General features: G+C 52.3%; 6 protein-coding genes across 6 annotated transcripts; 4 read left to right on the top strand and 2 right to left on the bottom strand.

Annotated features, from left to right (window-relative positions):
- Window positions 1-678: 678 nt before the first annotated feature.
- Window positions 679-2,118, top strand: LOZ57_002330 (uncharacterized protein; the record flags this gene model as incomplete). Its single annotated transcript, XM_049251405.1, has 1 exon — window positions 679-2,118. One exon carries the CDS (start codon window positions 679-681, stop codon window positions 2,116-2,118), a length of 1,440 nt encoding a protein of 479 aa, XP_049109705.1.
- A 364-nt stretch (window positions 2,119-2,482) lies between these two features.
- On the top strand, window positions 2,483-4,129 carry LOZ57_002331 (uncharacterized protein; the record flags this gene model as incomplete). The annotated part of the gene is made up of 1 exon (XM_049251406.1): window positions 2,483-4,129. One exon carries the CDS (start codon window positions 2,483-2,485, stop codon window positions 4,127-4,129), a length of 1,647 nt encoding a protein of 548 aa, XP_049109706.1.
- A 2,982-nt stretch (window positions 4,130-7,111) lies between these two features.
- LOZ57_002332 (uncharacterized protein) lies at window positions 7,112-9,623 on the bottom strand (the record flags this gene model as incomplete). The annotated part of the gene is made up of 3 exons (XM_049251407.1): window positions 7,112-7,173; window positions 7,230-7,509; window positions 7,563-9,623. The coding sequence occupies 3 exons, from the start codon at window positions 9,621-9,623 to the stop codon at window positions 7,112-7,114; spliced, it is 2,403 nt and encodes an 800-aa protein (XP_049109707.1).
- A 1,545-nt stretch (window positions 9,624-11,168) lies between these two features.
- LOZ57_002333 (uncharacterized protein) lies at window positions 11,169-11,858 on the top strand (the record flags this gene model as incomplete). Its single annotated transcript, XM_049251408.1, has 3 exons — window positions 11,169-11,415; window positions 11,479-11,596; window positions 11,675-11,858. The coding sequence occupies 3 exons, from the start codon at window positions 11,169-11,171 to the stop codon at window positions 11,856-11,858; spliced, it is 549 nt and encodes a 182-aa protein (XP_049109708.1).
- Window positions 11,859-14,436: 2,578 nt separating this feature from the next.
- On the bottom strand, window positions 14,437-15,060 carry LOZ57_002334 (uncharacterized protein; the record flags this gene model as incomplete). Its single annotated transcript, XM_049251409.1, has 1 exon — window positions 14,437-15,060. The coding sequence occupies one exon, from the start codon at window positions 15,058-15,060 to the stop codon at window positions 14,437-14,439; it is 624 nt and encodes a 207-aa protein (XP_049109709.1).
- A 3,290-nt stretch (window positions 15,061-18,350) lies between these two features.
- LOZ57_002335 (uncharacterized protein) lies at window positions 18,351-20,214 on the top strand (the record flags this gene model as incomplete). Its single annotated transcript, XM_049251410.1, has 3 exons — window positions 18,351-19,001; window positions 19,055-19,851; window positions 19,923-20,214. 3 exons carry the CDS (start codon window positions 18,351-18,353, stop codon window positions 20,212-20,214), a joined length of 1,740 nt encoding a protein of 579 aa, XP_049109710.1.
- Between the last annotated feature and the right edge of the window lie 300 nt (window positions 20,215-20,514).

A 20,514-nucleotide genomic window follows, 5' to 3' on the forward strand; every position in this document is an offset into this window, starting at 1 on the left:
AATGGGGGGAATTGCATAGCGATTGCAGCTGGGAGGAGAATGGAGGGTTTAATATGGCACTCTTTTCGTTATATGATGCAGTTATTTCATGGAATTACATATGCTGCAGGGTTGTGTGAGAGTTTGCCGCCGATGAAGAGATGTCTGATGTAGCAGCATGCTGTCAGATTGCTTGCTGGTAAATCAAAGGGGCAAACTGCCTGGGGGGTAACTATATACGATAGTTCTATGATATACCCAGGTGACCCGCCCATTAAGGCCGCTCTGTGTTGCGGAATGCGTTGGGTGATGCACAGTGCGAAACTATATATTTCCAGCAAACAGAACGCGTTGATATCATTATCAAGCAGGGCAATCGTGCTATAAAGCGGGTTTTAAGCTTCCTTCGCGGCCGTTGACGCGAAAAAACGCGTCGAGCTTATTTAGTTAGTTAAGCTTCCGACTAGCTAGTTAAATTTCAGCGGCGACGACCGTCTTCGAGTTGCCCAACTCACGCTCTCAACCTCCCGCCCCTGATTCAGGAGGACAACCTCGATATCTACGCCAAACAACCTTCCCTGCGGGCACCTCCCCCTGGCCCCCTTTTTATCCGCCTCGCCACGAATCCGACAGGTTCGCACTCCGGAAGCATGCCTGTCCACCGCGAGCCGCACGCCGCCGCCGCCGCCAGATACCGCAATGTCTGAAATACCTTCGATCTCCCACTTCGCGCTCCCGCTGCCCCTCTGGCTGCAGCCCGTCAGCTACCGCACGGCCAAGTACGACCCGCCCAAGCGCGCCAAACGCGCCGCCGCCCGCGAGGAAGAGGAGGAGGATGACGACGACGACAACGACGATAACGAAGAAGGCCGCCTCGAGACAGACAATGAGGAGGAGGACGTCGACCGCAGCTTCGATGTCGTCGCGGCCCGCCGGTCTCGCGAGAGCACGGTGAAAAGCGAACGCTCGCGGCGCTCCGTCTCGTCCAGCGCCGCCGCTGTGCTGACGCCCGCCGAAGCCCACCAGTACCGCGTCGCCGGGCACGCGCCCGAATCCGACCTGCCCGGCGGCAACTTCCCGCACTCGCGGCGCGGCTCGATGTCCTCGGCGGCAACACCGTTCGTGGCGCCGCGGCGCCGGCGCGACGTCGAGCGCGACCTGGCGCTGCTCAACCCGCCCGTGTTCGCGCGCGGCAGGTCGACGATGGCGCGTAGCACGCTGCGCCTGCGCCACCTGGGCGTGCTCACGACCATCCTGCACCGGTGCCTGCTGCAGGGTGACTATGTGCGCGCGGGCCGCGCGTGGGGCTTGCTGCTGCGCGACGAGTGGGGCGGGCATGCGCTGGATGTGCGCACTGAGGGCCGATGGGGCGTCGGGGCCGAGATCTTGCTGCGGAGCCGGAACGGCGGTGATGGTGGTGAAGATGATGATGGGGGTTGGTTCTCGCGCGCCGGCTTCGACAAAGCGAGATACTACTACGATCGGCTGGTGCTGCACTTCCCGTACCGCAAGCACGCCCCGCACGCCCTGGGGCCGTTACATTTCTACCCGGCCATGTTTGGCCTCTGGATCTCTGTCGTGCAGGAGGAGAGCAGAGCCGCGCGTGAGGCGCCGCTCGACGAGCCCGAACCCGAGTTTATCTACGATCCCAACGAGAACATGTCGATCTGCAGCGGCACGGCCTCTGACGACCGCCGGCGCCGGGCACAGGCCGTAGCGCGCGCGCGCACCGCGGAACTCGACGAGGCGCAGCGCATCGCCGCGCGCCTGGACGACCTGCTCGTCTCGCCGCCGTTCTCCGACAGCTACGAGCTGCTGCGGCTGCGCGCCATGATCTCGCTCTGGATCGCCGACCTGTTCGTGTCGTCCGTGTCGCCGGACGATGCCGCTGCCGCCGCCGGCGGCTACGAGACCGACAACTTTGCCCCCGCCGCGCGCTACGACCACGATGGCGATGTGAGTATGGCCTACGACGAGCCTGTGGATTCCATCCTGGCGCGTATGGAAGAGGGCCTGGGGAATGAAAGGAAGGCCGCGGAGGTGGAGAAGGCCAGGGCGTTTTTCCACCGGGCTCGGAGGAGGAAGGAGGGCCCGCTGTCAGATATGGATAGATTATATATACGCAAGCTCCAGGAGTAGCCTTTAATTTCTCGTTCAGAGCGTCTGGTAGCCTTTTTTGATAGAGCAATTTATACCGCGTTGAGTTTGAGTTGCCAAATCGGGAGCGAGTCACGTGTACGCGGCGGGCGACGTCGTTGCGGCGGCAGAAAAACAACCAAAACAAACAACGACGTTCAACCGCCGTCAGCGTCGGGACGGATGAATGTCGGCCTGACGGTTCTGGATTATGAACCCTCGCTAAAAGTCCTTTTTTCGATTCTGCCATTCCGCAATTTCTCGTTGTTTAATTGTGTTTTTGCTGTTGTGGTTGGCTGGGCTTGTCCCTCCCATCGTTGTACTTCCAAAACTCTCTCAGGGATAGCTATAGCTATATCTGGGCAGCATGAAACTTACCGACTACGTGCACGGATCTATACCCCAGAACAATGACCGCCCGGCTTCTCAAGGCGCTGGAAAAACCATCCCCGCTTCACGCCTGCGCGCTGCCGAGCTGGCGCGCGTCAGCGTCCCACCTACAAGGCTCAATGGCTTCCCTGGAGCTCCCGCTCCCGGCATCAACGGCCACCAACGCCTGCAGGGCTTGCAGGCCCCGGCTGAACAGCGCAGTGTTTTCAACCAGGGCCGTCTGGAACATGGTGATATGTTCGATACCGATGTCGAAGGCATCGACGACAGCACGACTACCATGAGCCTCTGCAGAGAGGAGGATATCCCGCCGCCACCAGTGGCGGCTCCGGAGGAGCGCTTGGCATCGCCGCGCAGAGGCAAGGATAATGGAATCGTTGCTCGACGGCATGATGGTGATGCGTCGTCGGCGTCGCCGCTGCAGGCGTTGAATGCTGCGTTTGAGCCTCGGAGATATAGCTCTATTGCGGATCGGATGAAGGAACTGGACTCGGATGATGACGGCCAGGTTGCTTCTCCCGTGCGGAATCATGATCGTGTCGAGGCTTATCCTGATCACCATGGCGCTGGCGGGTTTGATGAGGATGAGCCTACGATTAAGGTTAGTGATCTGGTAGGGTATGGAAAGGAGCAGCAGCAGCCGCTGCCGCTTCCGATGAGTTGGCAGCAGATTGAGGCCGCTTTAAAGGAACCAAGTGATATCTCAGACCGCGTACACGTCTCTGAAAATACCTCTACGAACCAAGCTGAGCTCCAGGGTAATGGCACGGTTGAGATCGGACATGGTGGCCATTTTGACGCCATCCAGGCTACTACTACTCCTCGACCGCCTAGGAGTATTCTCCCTGGAGGTCGGTTCACCCCCAGGTCGCGATTTGTCACTCCCAGGCCTCCAAAACCCCCAACACCACTTTCAATATCTCGAATTCCACGCCCAATTTCTTTCCCTGGGATGCCGGACCAGGCGCTCTCTCCTCTTAACGCCGAATATCGCGCAGACCAGCTTCCACTCAGCCCTTCCCAAACCGACTCGCACAACGACCAGTACCACACCAACCAAGTCGGCATGTTCGACACCACCGATCTCAGCGCCCTAGACAGCTCCGAGGACAGCATCACCGAGCCCAACGCTCCAGCCACCACCACATCCCCCCAACTATCAACCCTCTCTCCCGTCTCCTCAAAACGCCCCTTCACCGCATTCACATCCGACTACCACCCAAACATCCTGCAATCCAAATCTTTCTCCGACCTACACACCGAACCCTTCGACTACAACCCGGCCCCGGCACCGCCCGTCTTCCCCTCACAGGACCCAGATCTGCCGCTGCCAGAGAAACTACAGCGCTTGAAATCCCTAACCGACGACCAGCGCCGCACTTTCTTCTCGTCTCTCACCCTCGCCGAATGGGAAGACAGCGGCGACTGGCTGATCGATCAGTTCAGCGCACTTCTGCAGAAGACGAAAGAGGCCCGCCGGGAACGGAGGCATGTTGCAGCCGTGTTTGAAGGCGAGATCAAACGCCGCTATGAGCTTGTCGAGGGAGAAGCAAAGGACATTCGGCAGCGGATGGACAGCATGAGAGCCGGCGGAATGGGGGTGTTGAATAACCAGGGACAATGAATTTGACAAAGTAAAAAAGTGCCAATTGCGTACCTGAGATTATGATGACTGCGGACGGTAATATACATTTTTTTTTAGCATTTTACGGCGTATATCACGGGGCATTTAACATGGCACACTGGGGAATCGGGGGCATATATGAGCGATGGTAAAAGGCAAGTTGCTAGCATATGTTTTTATTTAAGCCACCAGTATCTATTAATTTGTGGTAGGCGACAGAGCATAGCATTATATGTTTATGGAAGTGTCTCTATTTCAATTTTACCTGGTTTAAAATACGTCATATCCGCTTCATCCAGAAATGTCCAATCAAAATCTGACTCTATATCCAAAAGGAAGAGCACAGATACCAGTACAATGCTGCTAATGATATTTTCAACAGAAGATGTAGATGTTTTATGTCTCGTCAGGCCTCGGACGACAGAGGGGATGCCGAAGAGACGGGTTTCAATTGGCTCTGGTGGGCGTCCTCGCCTCGATAACCCAAACGCCTTGTTTTGGCAGGTGTTCCCGGATCACTTGGTTCTCCTTATGCTATTCCGCTGCCTCCCGGCCATGGTGTTCCGACACTCCATCAAAAATGGCATGAGCGAGATCATTGACGGCTGTGACATCGGGGGCAGATGTCCTATCGTGCTTTTATCAGCTGTGAGCTTTAGTTTTGTTTTCTGGAGAGCTCATACCGTGCACCAAGATGCATCTTGGATAAAATATAGATTTGGTTTTGATGGGCGTGACCAGCCCTTGTCCATTTTACGGCACCTTTATCGAATGAAAGTTAGTGACTCTGGTCTACTCCAATCCTCTTCTCTTAATGGGACTGGGGGCTAAGCTCACATATCGGCTGCCACGTCAGCCCGCTAGGGACTGTTAGCAGTGGTTACTAGTTTCTTATTGTAAGGAGGAGCACTCACCCTAAAATTCCCTATTCTTCTCTCTGAACCCTTCAGTTACAGCACATTTCTTGGTCTCGGAGACCTCGATGTCATGCTGAGGCCCCGCAAAGGCAGGTCCAGGTGGCAACAATGGCCCAGCACAAGACAAACTGGTATTGATGTACAAAAATACAAGACATCATTCAGCCTGTTCTAGTCCCTGGAACCTAGGAATGAATGTTGTTGTTGCTTGTTTGTTTTTCGGTCTCTGAAGGCGGAATCGTGGCTTTTAAGCAGGCCTGCTTGCTGTACAGCAGGTGCGAGTGGACGAGAGAAGCTGCGGGCTGCAGGGGAGGTAGGGGTGCTTCGTGGTGAACCCTAAGCTGTTTCCTCAGTGGCATTTCGCTGCAATACGGGAAGGTAAGGCCAATGATCTAAACGGCCTACCTAATAACTTGACCTGTAGCCTATGGAATTGAGCCTTATGGTCGACGCTACTCGACTATTGACTGTGACTTTCTTGCAACATACATATCCTCGATGATACCAGTTTGCGATATCTTGAGGTTGAAAATGTGGAAGATAATGCCTTCTCTTCCCTTCTCTCTCCTAAACTGCTGGGAATTTTACGGTTTGCAGTCTTAGATATCAAGATATGTATGTATGTAGCAACTCTACATATCACCAAGATCTACTCATGTTAAAATTATTTATCTTTCTCCTCAACTATCTCCCTTTCCATTCCAACGTGCTAGCCTCACGTAACCAGCTCCTCAAGCCCCCATCCATACATCAATGCACATATATGTGCATATATGCATACCCACTCCATACGATATGCTGCATCTAGCAATGCTGATCATTGTGATGAGTCTTGCTGGTAGATAATTCAGTTTGAAAGCTGGGCAAAGAAACAGGTTTTTTAGTATGCAGTAAGGATTGTAAAGCACGTGTTTCATGGAAGATGGAGTATTGGCTTGCTATTTTTACTCACTAGAAACTTGTTCAAGCAATATGGTATCAGCACCTATTGTGGAATGAATATTGAGTGGATCACTCACGGCCTGAATCTACTGGGTTTTCTAGCTAATTGGTTAAATGGGCAAGAAAATTAGGGTTCATTCAAAGTGTACAGAGTATTCGTTTTCGTTTTTAATGAGATGGTTATTCCTAGTTGACTTGACAAACATTCTTCCTCTTATGATGTGAAGAGTCAAACCTACAGTTTCTATTTAATACTAATCAAAGTTTGGGGCATTCTCGAAGCTAAGCATGGAATAAGGAACGGCCACAACCCTCTAATGCTCGCAGCGTTATCAACAGGGTGTGAACACCCCCATGGAGGAGACAGAAGTCAGACTGGCATTTAATTATGTTAAACGTGGCAATATACACAAACAGTCATCACAGTAAGTCATGGACAGAGAAGCAAAACACTGGTATACCCGAGTTTGCCCGTTCGGTAAAGTAAAATGAGGTTATGGATCCGCTTCAACGCAAAGGCGATGGGGAAGAACGCTATTCAACACAACTTGGGAAAGGGGACGAGGAGGAGGTCAAGGGGCTTACAACACCAACAGGCTCATGCAATGCATAACAAGAGAGACAGAGGGGAAGAGAAAGAGAGATACACACAACATTGTAGCAAGAAAAGGCAGCACACACGAAGCAGTGACTGCGAGTCAACTTCGTAGACGTCGCTCGATTCCAAGACGTAAACCGCGCGCCGCTACCATTCTACCAACCATGATGACGTCAAAAGCAAAGGGAATATTAAGGCATTTTTTCACCCGAAATGGCAACACACAAACGCCAAATGAAATGCCACGTAGTGCTGTAATACCTCCAATATCAATTTCGTGGAGAAAACCAAATGCAGGACCATAAACGCGCTTAGTCATCACGGTTTACTCAAAGAACATAAAGTGAAGGCCGTTTTGCAAAGACGATAAAGGAAGTAATATCAAGCGGGACAAGATATCAGGTAGAAAATTCTAACAGAAGGATGAGCTGAGTGGTATCAGGAGTAATATGTCAAGTAGCCATGGAACGATGGCGTGGAGATATCTATGCCGCATTCATTTCGGGCCCTGGAGGGGTCTCATGGTTAGAGTTTGAGACGCCTTCGCCTCGACATAATGGACACGAGTTTCGGCCGGTGGTGAGCCACTGTTAGGGTCAGTTAGCAAGGAGTGATATCGAAAAAGGGAGGTTGAACTTGGTACATGCCTCATCGATGCATTCACGGTGATACATATGTTTGCAGTTCGCCAACAACCGAACTTGTTCTTCAGCTTCATAGCCACAGAGGCAGATAAGACACCTATCGTTTCTGCCAATAAAGATGCGCTCTGACTCGTCCGCAGGCTCTGCAACTAGCGATTCTGGGTACCTAACAACTTGATAAAGACCCCCCGCGGAGGCGACCTCCTCCTCCGAAGCAACAGGTGGCTTAACGGGGCCAAGGAGGGAAGACAAGAGCATCATATCCTCATATGTAGGATTCTGCAACGACGGTTAGTATAAGATTCGTCCAGGTTCAAGCGTAATGCACTTACATCACTGAAGAGACTGGGTGCCGCAAGAGCTGGGTGATTTTCGGCCAAATTAGCACCGACAACATAGATTAACCAACTTCTTGTAGTGCTTGGTGATGGGTCATCTGGCTCCACGACTCCGTTTCGGCGCGCAGAGCCGGAACCAAGGCCGCGATGGCGGGCTGCTTCGGAATCACTACGTCGGCGCTGGCGTGGAAAATTGAACCCAGAATTTTGCTGAGCTGTGGCTTCCGCTTCTCCACTGGAATCTTCGTTCAACTGGGGAAGGAATGCGGATGCTGATGATGGTCTCCTGCTTGGAGTATTCACTACAGAGGATGCACCGGAGAGACCTGGATCTGCAGGAGTGGACGGAGGAGGGTTGGGGCCTGGAGGGCTTTCTGAAAGAACAGTTGGTAGTGAGGACGAGAAGTCTGCTAAAGAACCAACATCTGACTGTCTTCGAGAAGGGGTAGACATCCTTTGGGTTCGAGAGCTATCAGGGGCGGTGGGAATAGGATGCTCTGCGATAGAGTTGCGATTACTATAAAACCGAGGTCGACTATCGCCACGACGTAAGAAATTACTAGGCCCTCGTTCATGGCGGAGCATGTTTCCAGGTGAGAGAAATGGGAGACGCAAAAGCGACTCGACATTTAGTCTCCCGTTATTACCGGTCTCGGTGGCTGGGTCAGGGTTCGTTGGGATAGATCTTACACCAACCACAACCAGGGTCAATAATCGGCGTTCAGCGTTGTCATCTGTTGTAGTAGCACTATTGGCCTCTTCGGGGTCTCCAGAACCATCTTGTGCCTGGTGTGAAACAGTTGATTGAATTGAACCGTCCTGGCTATTGTCAGGGTTGACAAAACGGAAAACTCTCAGGAAGTTGACGTTGGGTAAGCCTCCTTCTGTCAGGTCATCACCATTACTTGAGCCTTCTTGCGAGGATGCTATCTGCTGAAGCCCTTGCAACAAGGATTCTAGCGGCCCGTCAAGTCCTTCGGAACCGACACTCTGAATATTAGGTGCACTTGGGCTCGTGTTTCCTGAAATTTGCGCGGCAAGAGCACTGGCTGCGAGATGTAATATATGTGACAACGGTGTTTGCGTCGCCTCGTCCCTTCTAAGCAGGCGAGTCGCTCGCGATCTAATGGTACCGGGCGATCTTCTAGGGTCTGAGATGCTTGGGATATAGCGTGCTGAGGGAGATGAATTTGAACGAACATGTCGGGCTGCTGGTTCAACAGAATCAAGTTCATGTGGTTCGTCGAGATCCATAGTCTCTACATTTTGTGGGCGAAGAGGGGTGTTGTCAGAATCTTCAGTGAATTCAGATCGGGACGGACGTCGGGGCGGAGTCGTAGAGGTTTGCGTTGAGGCAGAGGTAGATAGCTGGCCAAATATTTGGGATATCGGTGCTGCCATCGAATCACGCATGAGGTTCAAACGAGACTGGCGGCGCCAGGAGAACCGTCGTGAATCTGGAGATCTATCGGCATCGAGGAAGGTTGGGTTTGGGGGAGACTCGGGCAGAAGGGCAGATTCTCCGCGGGGCAAGGCATAGGGTCCACGGATCGAGCGTCTTCTTGTTATTCCCCGGGGTCCTAAACCTCTGAGGGCTGACGACTGAGCCGAACCACGGCTGTCTTGTCCCGAGGATCTGGCAAAGAAAGGAGTGCGATCGCCGCGTCCTTCTCTACTCTCCGGACGATCTTGTAGATTCCTCCTTAGCGAACTCGGGAAAATTCTTGACCCTAGCCTCGACATGGTAGACTGCCGGTGGGACGATGGGCGAGGATCAGTAGAACTTTGTGGCATCAAACCTCCCATATTTATATCTTGTGTATCAACAGCAGAAGTTGGTGTCTCTATCGATACAGGTCTCGGGGTTAAGACACTAGAATCTGAGATGTCGGACGTCGAACGAGAGGAGTTTTCGACCACGGCATCCCTCCCACCAGCAGCACGGTCAGATCGCATCATCGTAGAGCCCAGAGACAGAGTAGACCGTCGGTGCTCTTCAGAAGCTGGCGATCGGCGTAAAAACTCCGCCCTCTGCGAAGAGCCTGCTTGGCCCATCGTGACCAGCGACGATGAAGCTATGGGTCAAAATATTGGCAAGAGCAACAAAGGGGTCAGGTGTGCACTGCCATATCAACAAAAAAAAGGGGAAATCCTATCAAACATAAAACCTATCAGCCATTTACTTTGTCGCCTGAAGTCAAAGCCACATTGAAGTGGATCTTCTTGTCAAAAAAAAATCGTGGGGACGGAGGGAGGGAAGGCAGCGAGCGGGTCCGAAATTCGAGGATGATACTCACCAAGAGACAGTCAAAGAGATCTCACGCGTAGCTGAAACGGTGAGCACGATAAGTGGCTTGACGAGAAGCGTGACGAGTAAACAACGGGTAGGGGCACGTTTCCTAGGCTGTTTCAGCTGGCTTGCATCAGCAGCGCTTGGGGGCGGTTGAGTGGCTGAGAGAGGGCGGTCAGCGAAAGGAGCGGAGGCGAGCCACGGGCGAGAAGCACGCGACGAGCTGGCTGGCTGCAGGAAAAGCACAGCAGCACTTGAGGCCGCGAGAGCGAGCGAACGAGCGAGTGAGTGAGTGAGTGAGTGAGTGAGCGGTGCCAGCCTGGCGACGAAGCGAACCGATGGGGTGTTGTCGCGCAGCAAGGCCGGCCAGGCAGACCCGTTGCGCAGAATGACTTCATCGGCAAAACAATGATCCGGGCTAGTCGGGCGGCCGCCGCCACAGGGCCCGTGACGAGATGCTGCCACCGCGGTTGTGCGAACTTTTGTGGCGGTTTCCTGTGTGAAAGACAGCGTGTTTGTTCCCGGCCAGGCTCTTTTTGGCAGAGTGACACTCTCTCTGAGCTGCGATTCTGCAGTAGTGGCCGACGCAAGGCAGACGTCTTGCGCGATGAGTGTGAATATCACGTCTTCCCCCGGGAAGCCCCCCGTCTGGGGTCCCCAGACATCCAAAATGAAGTGCGGCCGTTCCTCGAACTTTTGATACTCTCCAGTGGCTGATTTTGAATAGCTTCTGTGAAGAGGTACGGCAAAACCGCGGTTGCTTCCAGGCAGCTGTGAAATATCAATTGCCTGGCCCTGCAATCTGGCCTCCATTATGCTCCATATACCCTGAGCCGTGTCATTAACTGCTCCACTAACTGCAGGACTACCATGTCACTGGATATGTCGGCGAATTTATCAATACCCTTACCAGCCTAAGCTATGGTCAGTGATGCGCGCCCTATCACTTGCATTCTGGCAGAAGGCTTAAGCGAATTTCCGCAACTGATTGCGTAATATTTGCTAACCCGGTATGGGGCTCCGCTTTCAGTATACTTGGGAGGATATGCTCTCTATCGCCAGCGATCCTGCACAACAAGAACGCAGTTCACCCATCATCTATCGTACATCTCCCTGATTATCGTTGGCCTAGGATCGGCAGGATATCATGCAACGTTGAAGTATCCGTTACAGTTAGGTACTCATGCTCTCCGTGAAATACTTTTTTTTTTTGGCCTGGTTTTCTCAAAGGGGAGATCTGTTGACGATCTTCGTCTTTTATCTTCTCCTTTATAGTTGACGATCTGTCCATGCTGCTGGGCGCCGGCATTATGTTCCATCACCTGCTCACCATACACTATGGCACAAGAGCTCGTGTTGGGCTATTCATTCTACTTGCATCTGCGCTCTCCTTGGCCGTTTGGGCACATATCAAAACTGGCGACTCGGCACTACACCAGATTGTCTTCGGCAGTATGATTGTGACCGTTGGCTTGCGCATGTTTAAGCTCTTAAAAACAATGATTTCAGATCAAAATATGCGTTCGAAGCTGCAACAATTGGCGACTCGAGGATACCGTAAGTATATTTGCTGAGTAAACTCGTTCATGCCTGGAAAACTAAGCACTAAGTCTATATCAGTTCTACTCGCCGCGGGATATGCATTATGGCTGATAGATGTTTTTGCTTGCCCGTACCTCAGAGCCATTCGACAGTCCGTTGGCTTGCCTCTAGCCTGGTTATTTGAACTCCACGGCTGGTGAGCGCTCCCTGGCTGCGCATCCCAACACATCATCTTCCTTGTAACATACTGAAATATAGCTAATACGCTATGTAGGTGGCATATTCTAACAGCCGCGGGAGTATACGTATACATGCTCCTTGGTGAGTACCTTCAGCCGGCACACCGGAACCAGAAATTGAGCCCGGATAGCGGCTGGATATCGCTACTAAAGGGCCCATTTGATCCACAGGATGATGACCCGGCCTTTTCCAATGCATATGCAAAGAAAACTAGCTGAATAAAGCTTAAGTTGATTAGTTGATGTACTCAGAATGGAGTACTCCATGCTCTACTCTCTCTTTGGTTACTACTTGTTAGGCTAACGAAGTTATGAAAATACCTCCATACATCTGCTTGTGAAATGAGTGTACATAAAATAAAATCCACAGTACTATCTACTCGGAGAAGTCCGTGTGGATTATTTGCTCCGCTGCTCCATATTCAAACCACCTTCCCTCAAGAGTTCAGCGCGTGTTTGAAATTGAGACTGAGAAAATGATAGCTGGCCCCGCAGATCATTTCCATTTCGTAGTTGGTGATAGGACGTGGGAGCTTGGGCTTCAGTCTCAAGATACGGAGAGGTCGGACGTTGGGGATAGCCTTCATCATCAGCTATCCCTTTGTTGTTTTTGATGTTTGATGAGACGGGAAGGAGACAAGAAAGGATCTACATGTCTCTGCAATGTTACCGAAAATCTTCCTCGAGTCATTTTTCCTGGGCGATCAGACACCCAAGGACATAAAATTGCAAAATTAAGCAGCAGGCGAGCTGAAAGTCCAGAGGTGAAGCTCTTGTTTCTCCAGGGCAGAGATGCCGGCTTCCGTTCAAGGCCGAAAGGTCTGAAGCGTCTCAGACCAGACAGAAAGCTAGCTTGCTCCCTGGTATCTGGACGTTCCGCTCATCCAAATGCCATACTGCCCAGGCCCTCGGTAGCTCGCCGGCGGCTTATTTCTTTTGGCCTATGAGATAGCCTTCCACATGGCAAAATTGTTAGCGGCATCGGATTTCCAGCCACCAAAGCACGCGGGAGGGAACCCTGGCGCCCATATGCCGGTATGCGTACGATCGGCGCGAAGAAGCGCATTATACTCCGTGGTCGATGAGTTTTCACTTCACCTTTCCCGCCGTAACCCACTAGTCAGTTATAGTAATATCATGATATCGTCACATTATATCATTTTGACGCGACAATCCGTCTTCTTCCGTGGGAATCCTGCCGCCTGCAGTCTACATACGCATGTCGATTTAACCTGATTTGCGAGCATTTGTTGGGCGGAAGTTTGATCGTTCAGAGAATCAAGCCGGAATATGATTTTGTCGGCCGCAGCGAGTCATGCGATGGTGGGCAGCATTATTACGATTATGGTTATGCTTCTCACCACCAAAGGGAGACTCCACAGGGGGCACTCTGGATCCGGCCCAAAGGCGCGTTGCATTAACTTAGTAGCGGAGGAAACCACCAATGAGTGTGTGGAGGTATCCATGGCTCCGTCGACGTCGAATACGAGATCCTCACGGCCAGGTCCGTGTTGAGGCGGTTTTGCATGAGTGGGTGTGTGCCCAAATCGAGAGAACTCGAGGAGAGAATTATTAACTAACTAACTAACATACGGAGCATGTACGAAGCACTACCATGGTTGGCTAAAGTGCAGGAGATTCAACCACCACCGGCAGCCACTTTGGGTCAAAATAAGCGTATGAGGACGGGGCAAAGGATCATTTCGCAGGGATTTTACTATAAATATCATTCTGATAGGGTCTTAACGGCGCTCTCCAGCGCTTGGAAAGAACAAGAAGAGAAAAAATGAGGTATCCTCGGACTCTCGGTCGCTGACTCGCTGTTCGGGGTAGTTATTAGACAACGCTGAATAATTGCTTTGTGTATATGCTTGTTCAGACGCACGGAGTGATCCGTGCGAGACAGTGGATGGCCAATAATAGGGCGACCGTCAAGAGGAAAGTCTCAGACGCCGTGCTCAGACAACTTGGTGTTTCTGGAGCCTTTTGCCCCCCTGAAACGCCTTCAGACGGGGCCAAGTCCAAGGGCCATCATATCTCAAAGCGTCGGAACTCAAAGCGGCATGGGCCTTTCAATTAGGCCTAGCAGGAATGACAATAATGCAGCGGCTGGGCAGTATTTGTCACCTCATTTTGATGTTCATGGGCCATGTAAGGCTTCCCGATACGGGCTTCGACGCTCTTTCTGGGCAAAAAAGGCCTCCATCGGCGGTTTCTGTCAGCCACAGTGACGGCCCTAGTGGATAATTCGGAAAGCAAAGGCCCAAAGCGGACGAGCTGGCGAGTGTGTGGAGAAAGAAAGAACAAAAAACGGGAAAGTTCAGTGCCTGGGCTTGGGGGATCGCTGCTTGTCGGCCGCACTGCGCCTTGGGATGATCGAGCATCCGGCATGCATCGGCGGCCAGGGTATATTGGCAAAGCTGTTTTAGCACAAGAAACTTAGGGTTTGAATATCGTTTTCAGTTGCGGCAGAGAGGCACAGAGCATCCAATGAGCATCCAAAAGGCCCTTGCCTTGCCTAGTATAGCATTCTCTAGTACTCCGTATACTTCTTGCGCATTCAAAAACAGTGTTCCACAGCAGTAGATTGTGGCGGATAGAATAAAGGGTACACGAAGAGGAAAAGAAAAGAGCCTGCTAGCACCCTAAGGGAAGAAAAGTGTACATAAAAAGGTAGAACGGGATGCCTGTGAAGGCCGGGCAAAACTCGAATCTCCGACTGGCAACGACTGGGTGCCTTGTGATCATCACGAGCATCATCTTCAGCTTTCTGCTGTGTTTTTGCCACATCAGCCCATCACGCCCGCGCCAGCCCCTTTTGAGCATCGTCCATCAAGGTTTTGAGCTCCCGGCCGCCATCAGTCTCAATCCCTTCGGCCTCCAGTCCTCTCTGAAGCCACTCCACGGCTTCTTCCCAGCGTCCCATTTCAACCAGGCACTTTCCGCCTCTCCACCATGCCTTGGTATTGGTTTCATCGTTGCACTCGATGCTGAGCTGGGCATCAATCCATCCTTCCGCCCACTCCTGCTGGGACATGTGTGCCTGCGCGCGGTTGGCGTACAGCGGCGCTAGCTCCTCGCGCACCAGGCCCAGGGGTTCCCACGGGGGCCGCCCTAGGGCCATGTCGATAGCATATGTGTATAACCTGATTGCTTCGGGTATGGTTGACTTGCGGTAGGCTGTGTTGGCCGAGTCCCGTAACTTACTGACCTGGGCGCTGCGCTTGGGATTGACGGGTCGCGGAGGAGGGGGCACATTGGGGCTGTCGAGGTTGAGAAGGGCACGATGCAGAGTGTTTAATGAGTCGAGTTCGGCGGCTAGACTGCTGCCCTGCGAGGATGTGGGTGCCGAAATCGCCTTGGACGTTGGGTCGAGTTGTAAGGGGTGGAGGAAGAAGCTGTCATCGGCCTCAGCGGCCATTGTGCCGGAAGTAGTGGGATCGAAGCTTTATTGGTGCAAGAAGGGGTAATCCGTAGAGCGTCGCAGAGTCTGGTGGCCGTCTGCAGCGGGTCTGAGGGTGGTTGATGGGCGCGTGGAGGACGGGATGTTGCGGTGGTGGTGATGGTGTTGAAAAGGGCCGGCAGGATACGCCAAAGGTGGCCTCTTGTGCGGCGAGGCACCACAGCGCCTCGACGATCCGCCGCGGCAGACGAGCCCACCACGGCCGCCTCCTCCCGCCGGCACGCCCTGGCCCTTGCGGCTACAGTGCTCTCTCTCTACGCTACACTCCCCGTCCTGGCGCCGCCCCGACTGTCCTGCTGGCCGTCCGCCGCCAGCGTCCCGTTGCTCACGACCCCGGACCGGAACAACTATGCGCCGACCGGCCGTCAAGGCCTCGAATGCGCGATCGATCGGCGGTGGACTTTCGACCGGCCAGCTTGCCAGGGAGGCAAAGAAGACCGATCGACACCCGCAAGAGCGTCTTGAACGCTTCATCTTGGCGGCCTTGCTTGCCACGCATGGCAGCCGGCGCCAGGAGCTGGCTGGCAGGCCTGCCACCTGCCACCTGACGCCGGAATCGTTGGAACCTGCACGCCGACTCCTGCCACCCACATTTCTGGGGTGTTGCGCACATATAAGGCAGAGCAAGAATACGAGCGGTGCGTTTCCCGCAGTGTCTCCGGCCCCATTCGTTGCGAATTCGAACAGTCGGCCCACAGCGCGCGCGCCAGCCCAACGGGGTCTCCTCTCTCCTGCAGCGTCGGACGTGAACCACTAATAATATAAGAACAAGGCCGGCCCAGAGGCCCCCTCTCCAGCGGCGCGCGGTCCTCGTCGTTCGATTTAAGTTTTGGAAATGGGCAAAAGAGTTCCGCCCGCTGTTCGAAAATTGACTTTTCCGGCCCTTGCACCAATCCTTAGCCCGAAGGATGGAAAGCTGGCGGGGTTGCCATGTTTGCCTCTTCCCTCGTCCGGGACCTCGCGGCGTGGGCGCTGGATGTGTTGGGAATAATATGCGCAGCACCCGGCTTCGACAGGCGCCGTGTGTGGTTTCCAGAACACAGGCCAGCCGTGAGTAGTCGTAACAGGGGCGCTCCTTGTAGATACCCGTCTAAATATATGCATTGGGAAGGACTCCGCAATTTTGGCCACTCTCCACCTATCCTGTTGCGGAAATGCTCTGTTGGTTAAGCATAATGCCCGTTATAATCACTGGGTCGACGTAATTGAAATATTATTGTTCAGACTTTGGGTTTATGATAAGACACCATCTGTTCAGTCTGGCCCCCGCCTCTGCTACGGCCGTTGGTGGACTCTACTGGACGGAGATCAGACATGACCTCATCTGTGCCGTGGGTGAAACATCGGGCCATGGAGCCGGACTCCAGTGGCCCCGAAAGACAGACTCTGGCCGCGACCTCTCGTGGAGGTCGACATCGTTTGGACCACAACGGCGCGAGGCTTGGTGGCGGAGGGTGCTGAGATTTGTGACACCTGCATTCCCAGACTTCGGAGAGACGGCGACGGGGTAACTATGCAGGAGATGTATCGCGACAGAAGCTGCTGTGGTTGGCTGGCGGGCTGGCGGGCTGGCTGGTTCCAGGCCGAGAACCGCTTTTATTGAAAGCCTCCAAAGTCAAATTCGCCCTTTTCCTCCGCGCCGGTGATTGGGGCCTATCTGGCTTGGGCATTGGGCTGGACGATCCGTCACCTAATATGGCTTGTGCTGCTGGCCCAAGAGCCTATCTTAGCATTTCCCCAGCAACTTTCTCGCCCACCATGGTTCAACCCACGTTACTCACGGCTAACTAACTAACTAACTACTACTAAGCTCTGCGCGCAACCGTTCCGTAACTTGGCCACAGTTCCCTTCCTCAAATCTGGCGTACTGCCCGTCGGCGTCGGTGTTTTCTTTTGTCTCGACAGACGCCCCAACGCGACGGTCCAAACCGGGGAATGCCTTCCACCAGGTTTGTTTTTTCTGATTTATGAGCAGCCCATCTGCCGGTTACCTTGAAAGTCGCCAATAGCGCCCATAGTGGGGGACCTCTGCCCAGGGTATTCAGGGAATCCGCACAGGATCATCTATCCAGTATCCTGGGGCCATCTGCCAGGTAACCATCCCCCTGCACCTTTTTCTTGTTCCCGGGCGCGGGATTCTCCAGTTTCCGCCTTAACACCGGTGTCGGCCGTGATGATGCGCATCGGATCATTATTATTTCTCTCACCTCTCCAAAGCTTGTCAAGGGTCTTGGGTGCGCGCTTTCTGCGCCTGTGCCACTCGGCCTGCATGCACGCTCCTTGTTACCCTTAGCCTGTGAGTAACATTGAGATCAGAGAGACCAAACCCTGGCCAGTATTATTTTTTTTTTTTTAAATTATCACCCTGCAGATTGGGTTTTGCCCTGCCTATCTCCCTTCAATCATATCCTCTCCTCTGTTGTCCGTGCATATGGGTTACGTGGAGCCAGCTTGGTATGGATCCAGATTGGCTCCCGCACCTCTTCTTTGGACGTTGCTGCACAGTTTTTAAGCTAACTCATTATTCTCTGTAGATACTCACTGCAGATGCCTAAACGCTAACTAATGGAATGGCTATTGATCTTTGTTTAATTGTATTACTTTCTTCTGAGATGGGCCCTGCACTGTGCTGTAGCTAGATTGATCGTGCCTCAACGCCCCTTTCCCCTTGAGACGCCGTTCGACCTCAATTTTTCGCCTTTGACATTTGTCATACATACATACCTACTCATTTGGATACGAAATGGCAACGGGCTCAGACGCTTCGGCTTTTAGCCGGGAGTTTGGATACCCTGCCCATATTTCTGCCTCGAGCGCCTGGAATATGCCCCCCAATGCCTACGCCTCTCACTCAAACGTGCCTTTTGGTATTCACTATCCAAATACACTGGCTTTCTGGCACAACCCGCATAGCATTCGTCCGTCGTCCGAGGCCCACGACTTCCACGCCCAAACACAAATACCGCAGAGGAATCAGGAGCAAAAGAAGCATAAAAGGACGAAAAGTGGCTGTTTCACCTGCCGCTCTCGCCGAGTGAAGGTAAGCCCCCCACCGTTTGTTCTTTGTTCTGTGCTCCCAACACCGCCAATCTCGCATGACTGACCGATTACTGCACGAAGTGCGACGAGACTCGTCCAATATGTGACCGTGAGTTCTTTCTACTATAAAAGGTGGCAATCCATTAATCGGAACCTCTTTATTAGGTTGTAGTAAGGGAAAAAGAGAGTGTTCCTACCCACCAGCGCAAATGTCCAAAAAAGAGAGCCGTTCGAGTATGAAAATGACTGAGAGACCTCCGTCAATTCGAGAGTGCTGCGAATTGGGTGGAAACGACGATGCCGGTACAACTATGAATGACTCTCTGAAGTGTGACGCACCGCCGTCTTCTATAAAAAAGACTCCGCCTCCATCAGCTATACGCAGGAAAGTTCGACGGTCTTCCGAGACGAGTACAGCTGCTCTGGAAACTAAAGGCATATCTCCCGGTAGCGACATGAGCGGCACAATCACCGAATCGCCCAGCCCCGTAACGAGTACCGATTTAGACTCTCAATTAACGTATGCGCTGCCTGATTTCCCAGGACTGAAACCGCATGACCGATTCTTTATTGCTTATCGACGCCAAAATATTAACTATCACCACTATCTCTTAAAATCTCACACCGCCAAGTTCCTTAACGAGGACATGTTGAGTTACGCTATGGGTTATGAGCCTTTGCTTTACGCCATGATTGCATTTTCTGCATACCACTACTCGATTGGACACCCTAATGGTAAAATATATACATTCCTTCAATACTATAATAAATCAGTATCGTTGCTTTTAAAGTCATTACAAGGTGGAGACAAGCATGATGATGCGATGCTTCTCACCATTCTCCAGCTATCGACCCTTGAGGTATGTGTGTTCTTCATTATTGATATCTGACCGGCTAATTAACAAATCCCTAGGAATTCGTGGGCGACTGGGTTAACCTTATTGACCATCACCAAGCAGCGCATCGTATGCTTTTAGAGCTATATACCCCCCAAAGTATCCATGTTGACAGCTTTCGTCGCCATATCTTACTTTGGTATACCAGATATGATATCATGGCTGGCTTGATGTCAGGAAATTCGGTGATTTTGAGCCGAGAATGGTATCTTGCGGACGAAGAATTTTCGATGCAAGAGTCCTTGAATGATCCGCACGATTTGGATAAAAAGATCATGGCATGGGGAGCGCGACATCGACGGTTTGGGATGGACGTAGCGTCGCTGTTTGCCAAAATGTCACAGGGATATATTAGCATGGAACAGTTCCTCATCGAAAAGGAAGTTCTTGATACATCTTTTGAAGAGCAAAGACGATTCTTGGAAACTATGAAGGATTCTAGGTACCTAGTGCTCTCATATCCCCACCAAAAGCCGCTGGATGCCGACGAAATTTTCGATCCTTACTCCCCTGGTATGATATATGGTGATGAGCTGTGGGAAATAAATTTCTGTGGCATGGAACTCGTCAGCGTCGGCATGCTATACAAATATCAAACCGGAACAATCTTACAGAATCTGGATTACACGGAATTGAAGGAGATTGCATTGGACCAGGCTCAGAGGATTGAAACGCTGAATCGCTGGCCAAACAAGCCGGAGGAAATGCACCTTTGGTTTATGTCTCCGCTGGGAATGGTTGTGCTATTCCTACCTCATGATAAGGAGTACAATATGTGGTCCCGAAGGAAATTGGCTCGCAACGAGCAATTGGGGTATGTATGACCAGTTTCCCGATATTTAATGCCGTCACTTCTAGCAACCGGTACTAATGAATTGATTTTAGATACATATATCCACCGGCGTTCCGCATGAGACTAGCTGAGCTCTGGAAAATCCCCGAGGTGCAGAACTGGTGGCTTCCCAACGACGAAGGATACCCGAGCGTCGTCCGCGACGTCCGGGCGTGGACGAAAGAGCGCGTTACCGACGCGAGAGATACGTTCCGAGAAGCCGTCCGGGATATCAAAGCGGTTCTTGGAAACATGAACCTAGAGGACAACAGTAGCGCTGGAAGCTCTCCGAGTGCCAACAGCACGGCTTTCTCGGACATGTCGTTGAGAAAAGTAGACGAATAATCGCGCGACTCCACGCCCATGCCTTACGAACCTAGCGTTCAGTTAGGCCTGGGTCTTAACAGCCATGTATTCGCCACCCCGTATGCATTGTGACTACGCTGGGGTTATTTTAAAGCACCGGCCGTGGGGGCATCTGCCGTACGGACGTTGATTCGATTCTGTTTAAGTAGCACGGACTTTTATTGTCCTGCTATTAGAAGAGCGTGACGTGAATTTTTCCAATACCCCGCAGCGGTACCAGCTTTGTTTAGGAATCATTAATCCAACCTCGAAGCCATTTTTCACATTTTACATATATAG

Source organism: Ophidiomyces ophidiicola, assembly GCF_022830035.1.
Source record: "Ophidiomyces ophidiicola strain CBS 122913 chromosome Unknown scaffold_6, whole genome shotgun sequence".
Lineage (NCBI taxonomy): Eukaryota > Fungi > Ascomycota > Eurotiomycetes > Onygenales > Onygenaceae > Ophidiomyces > Ophidiomyces ophidiicola.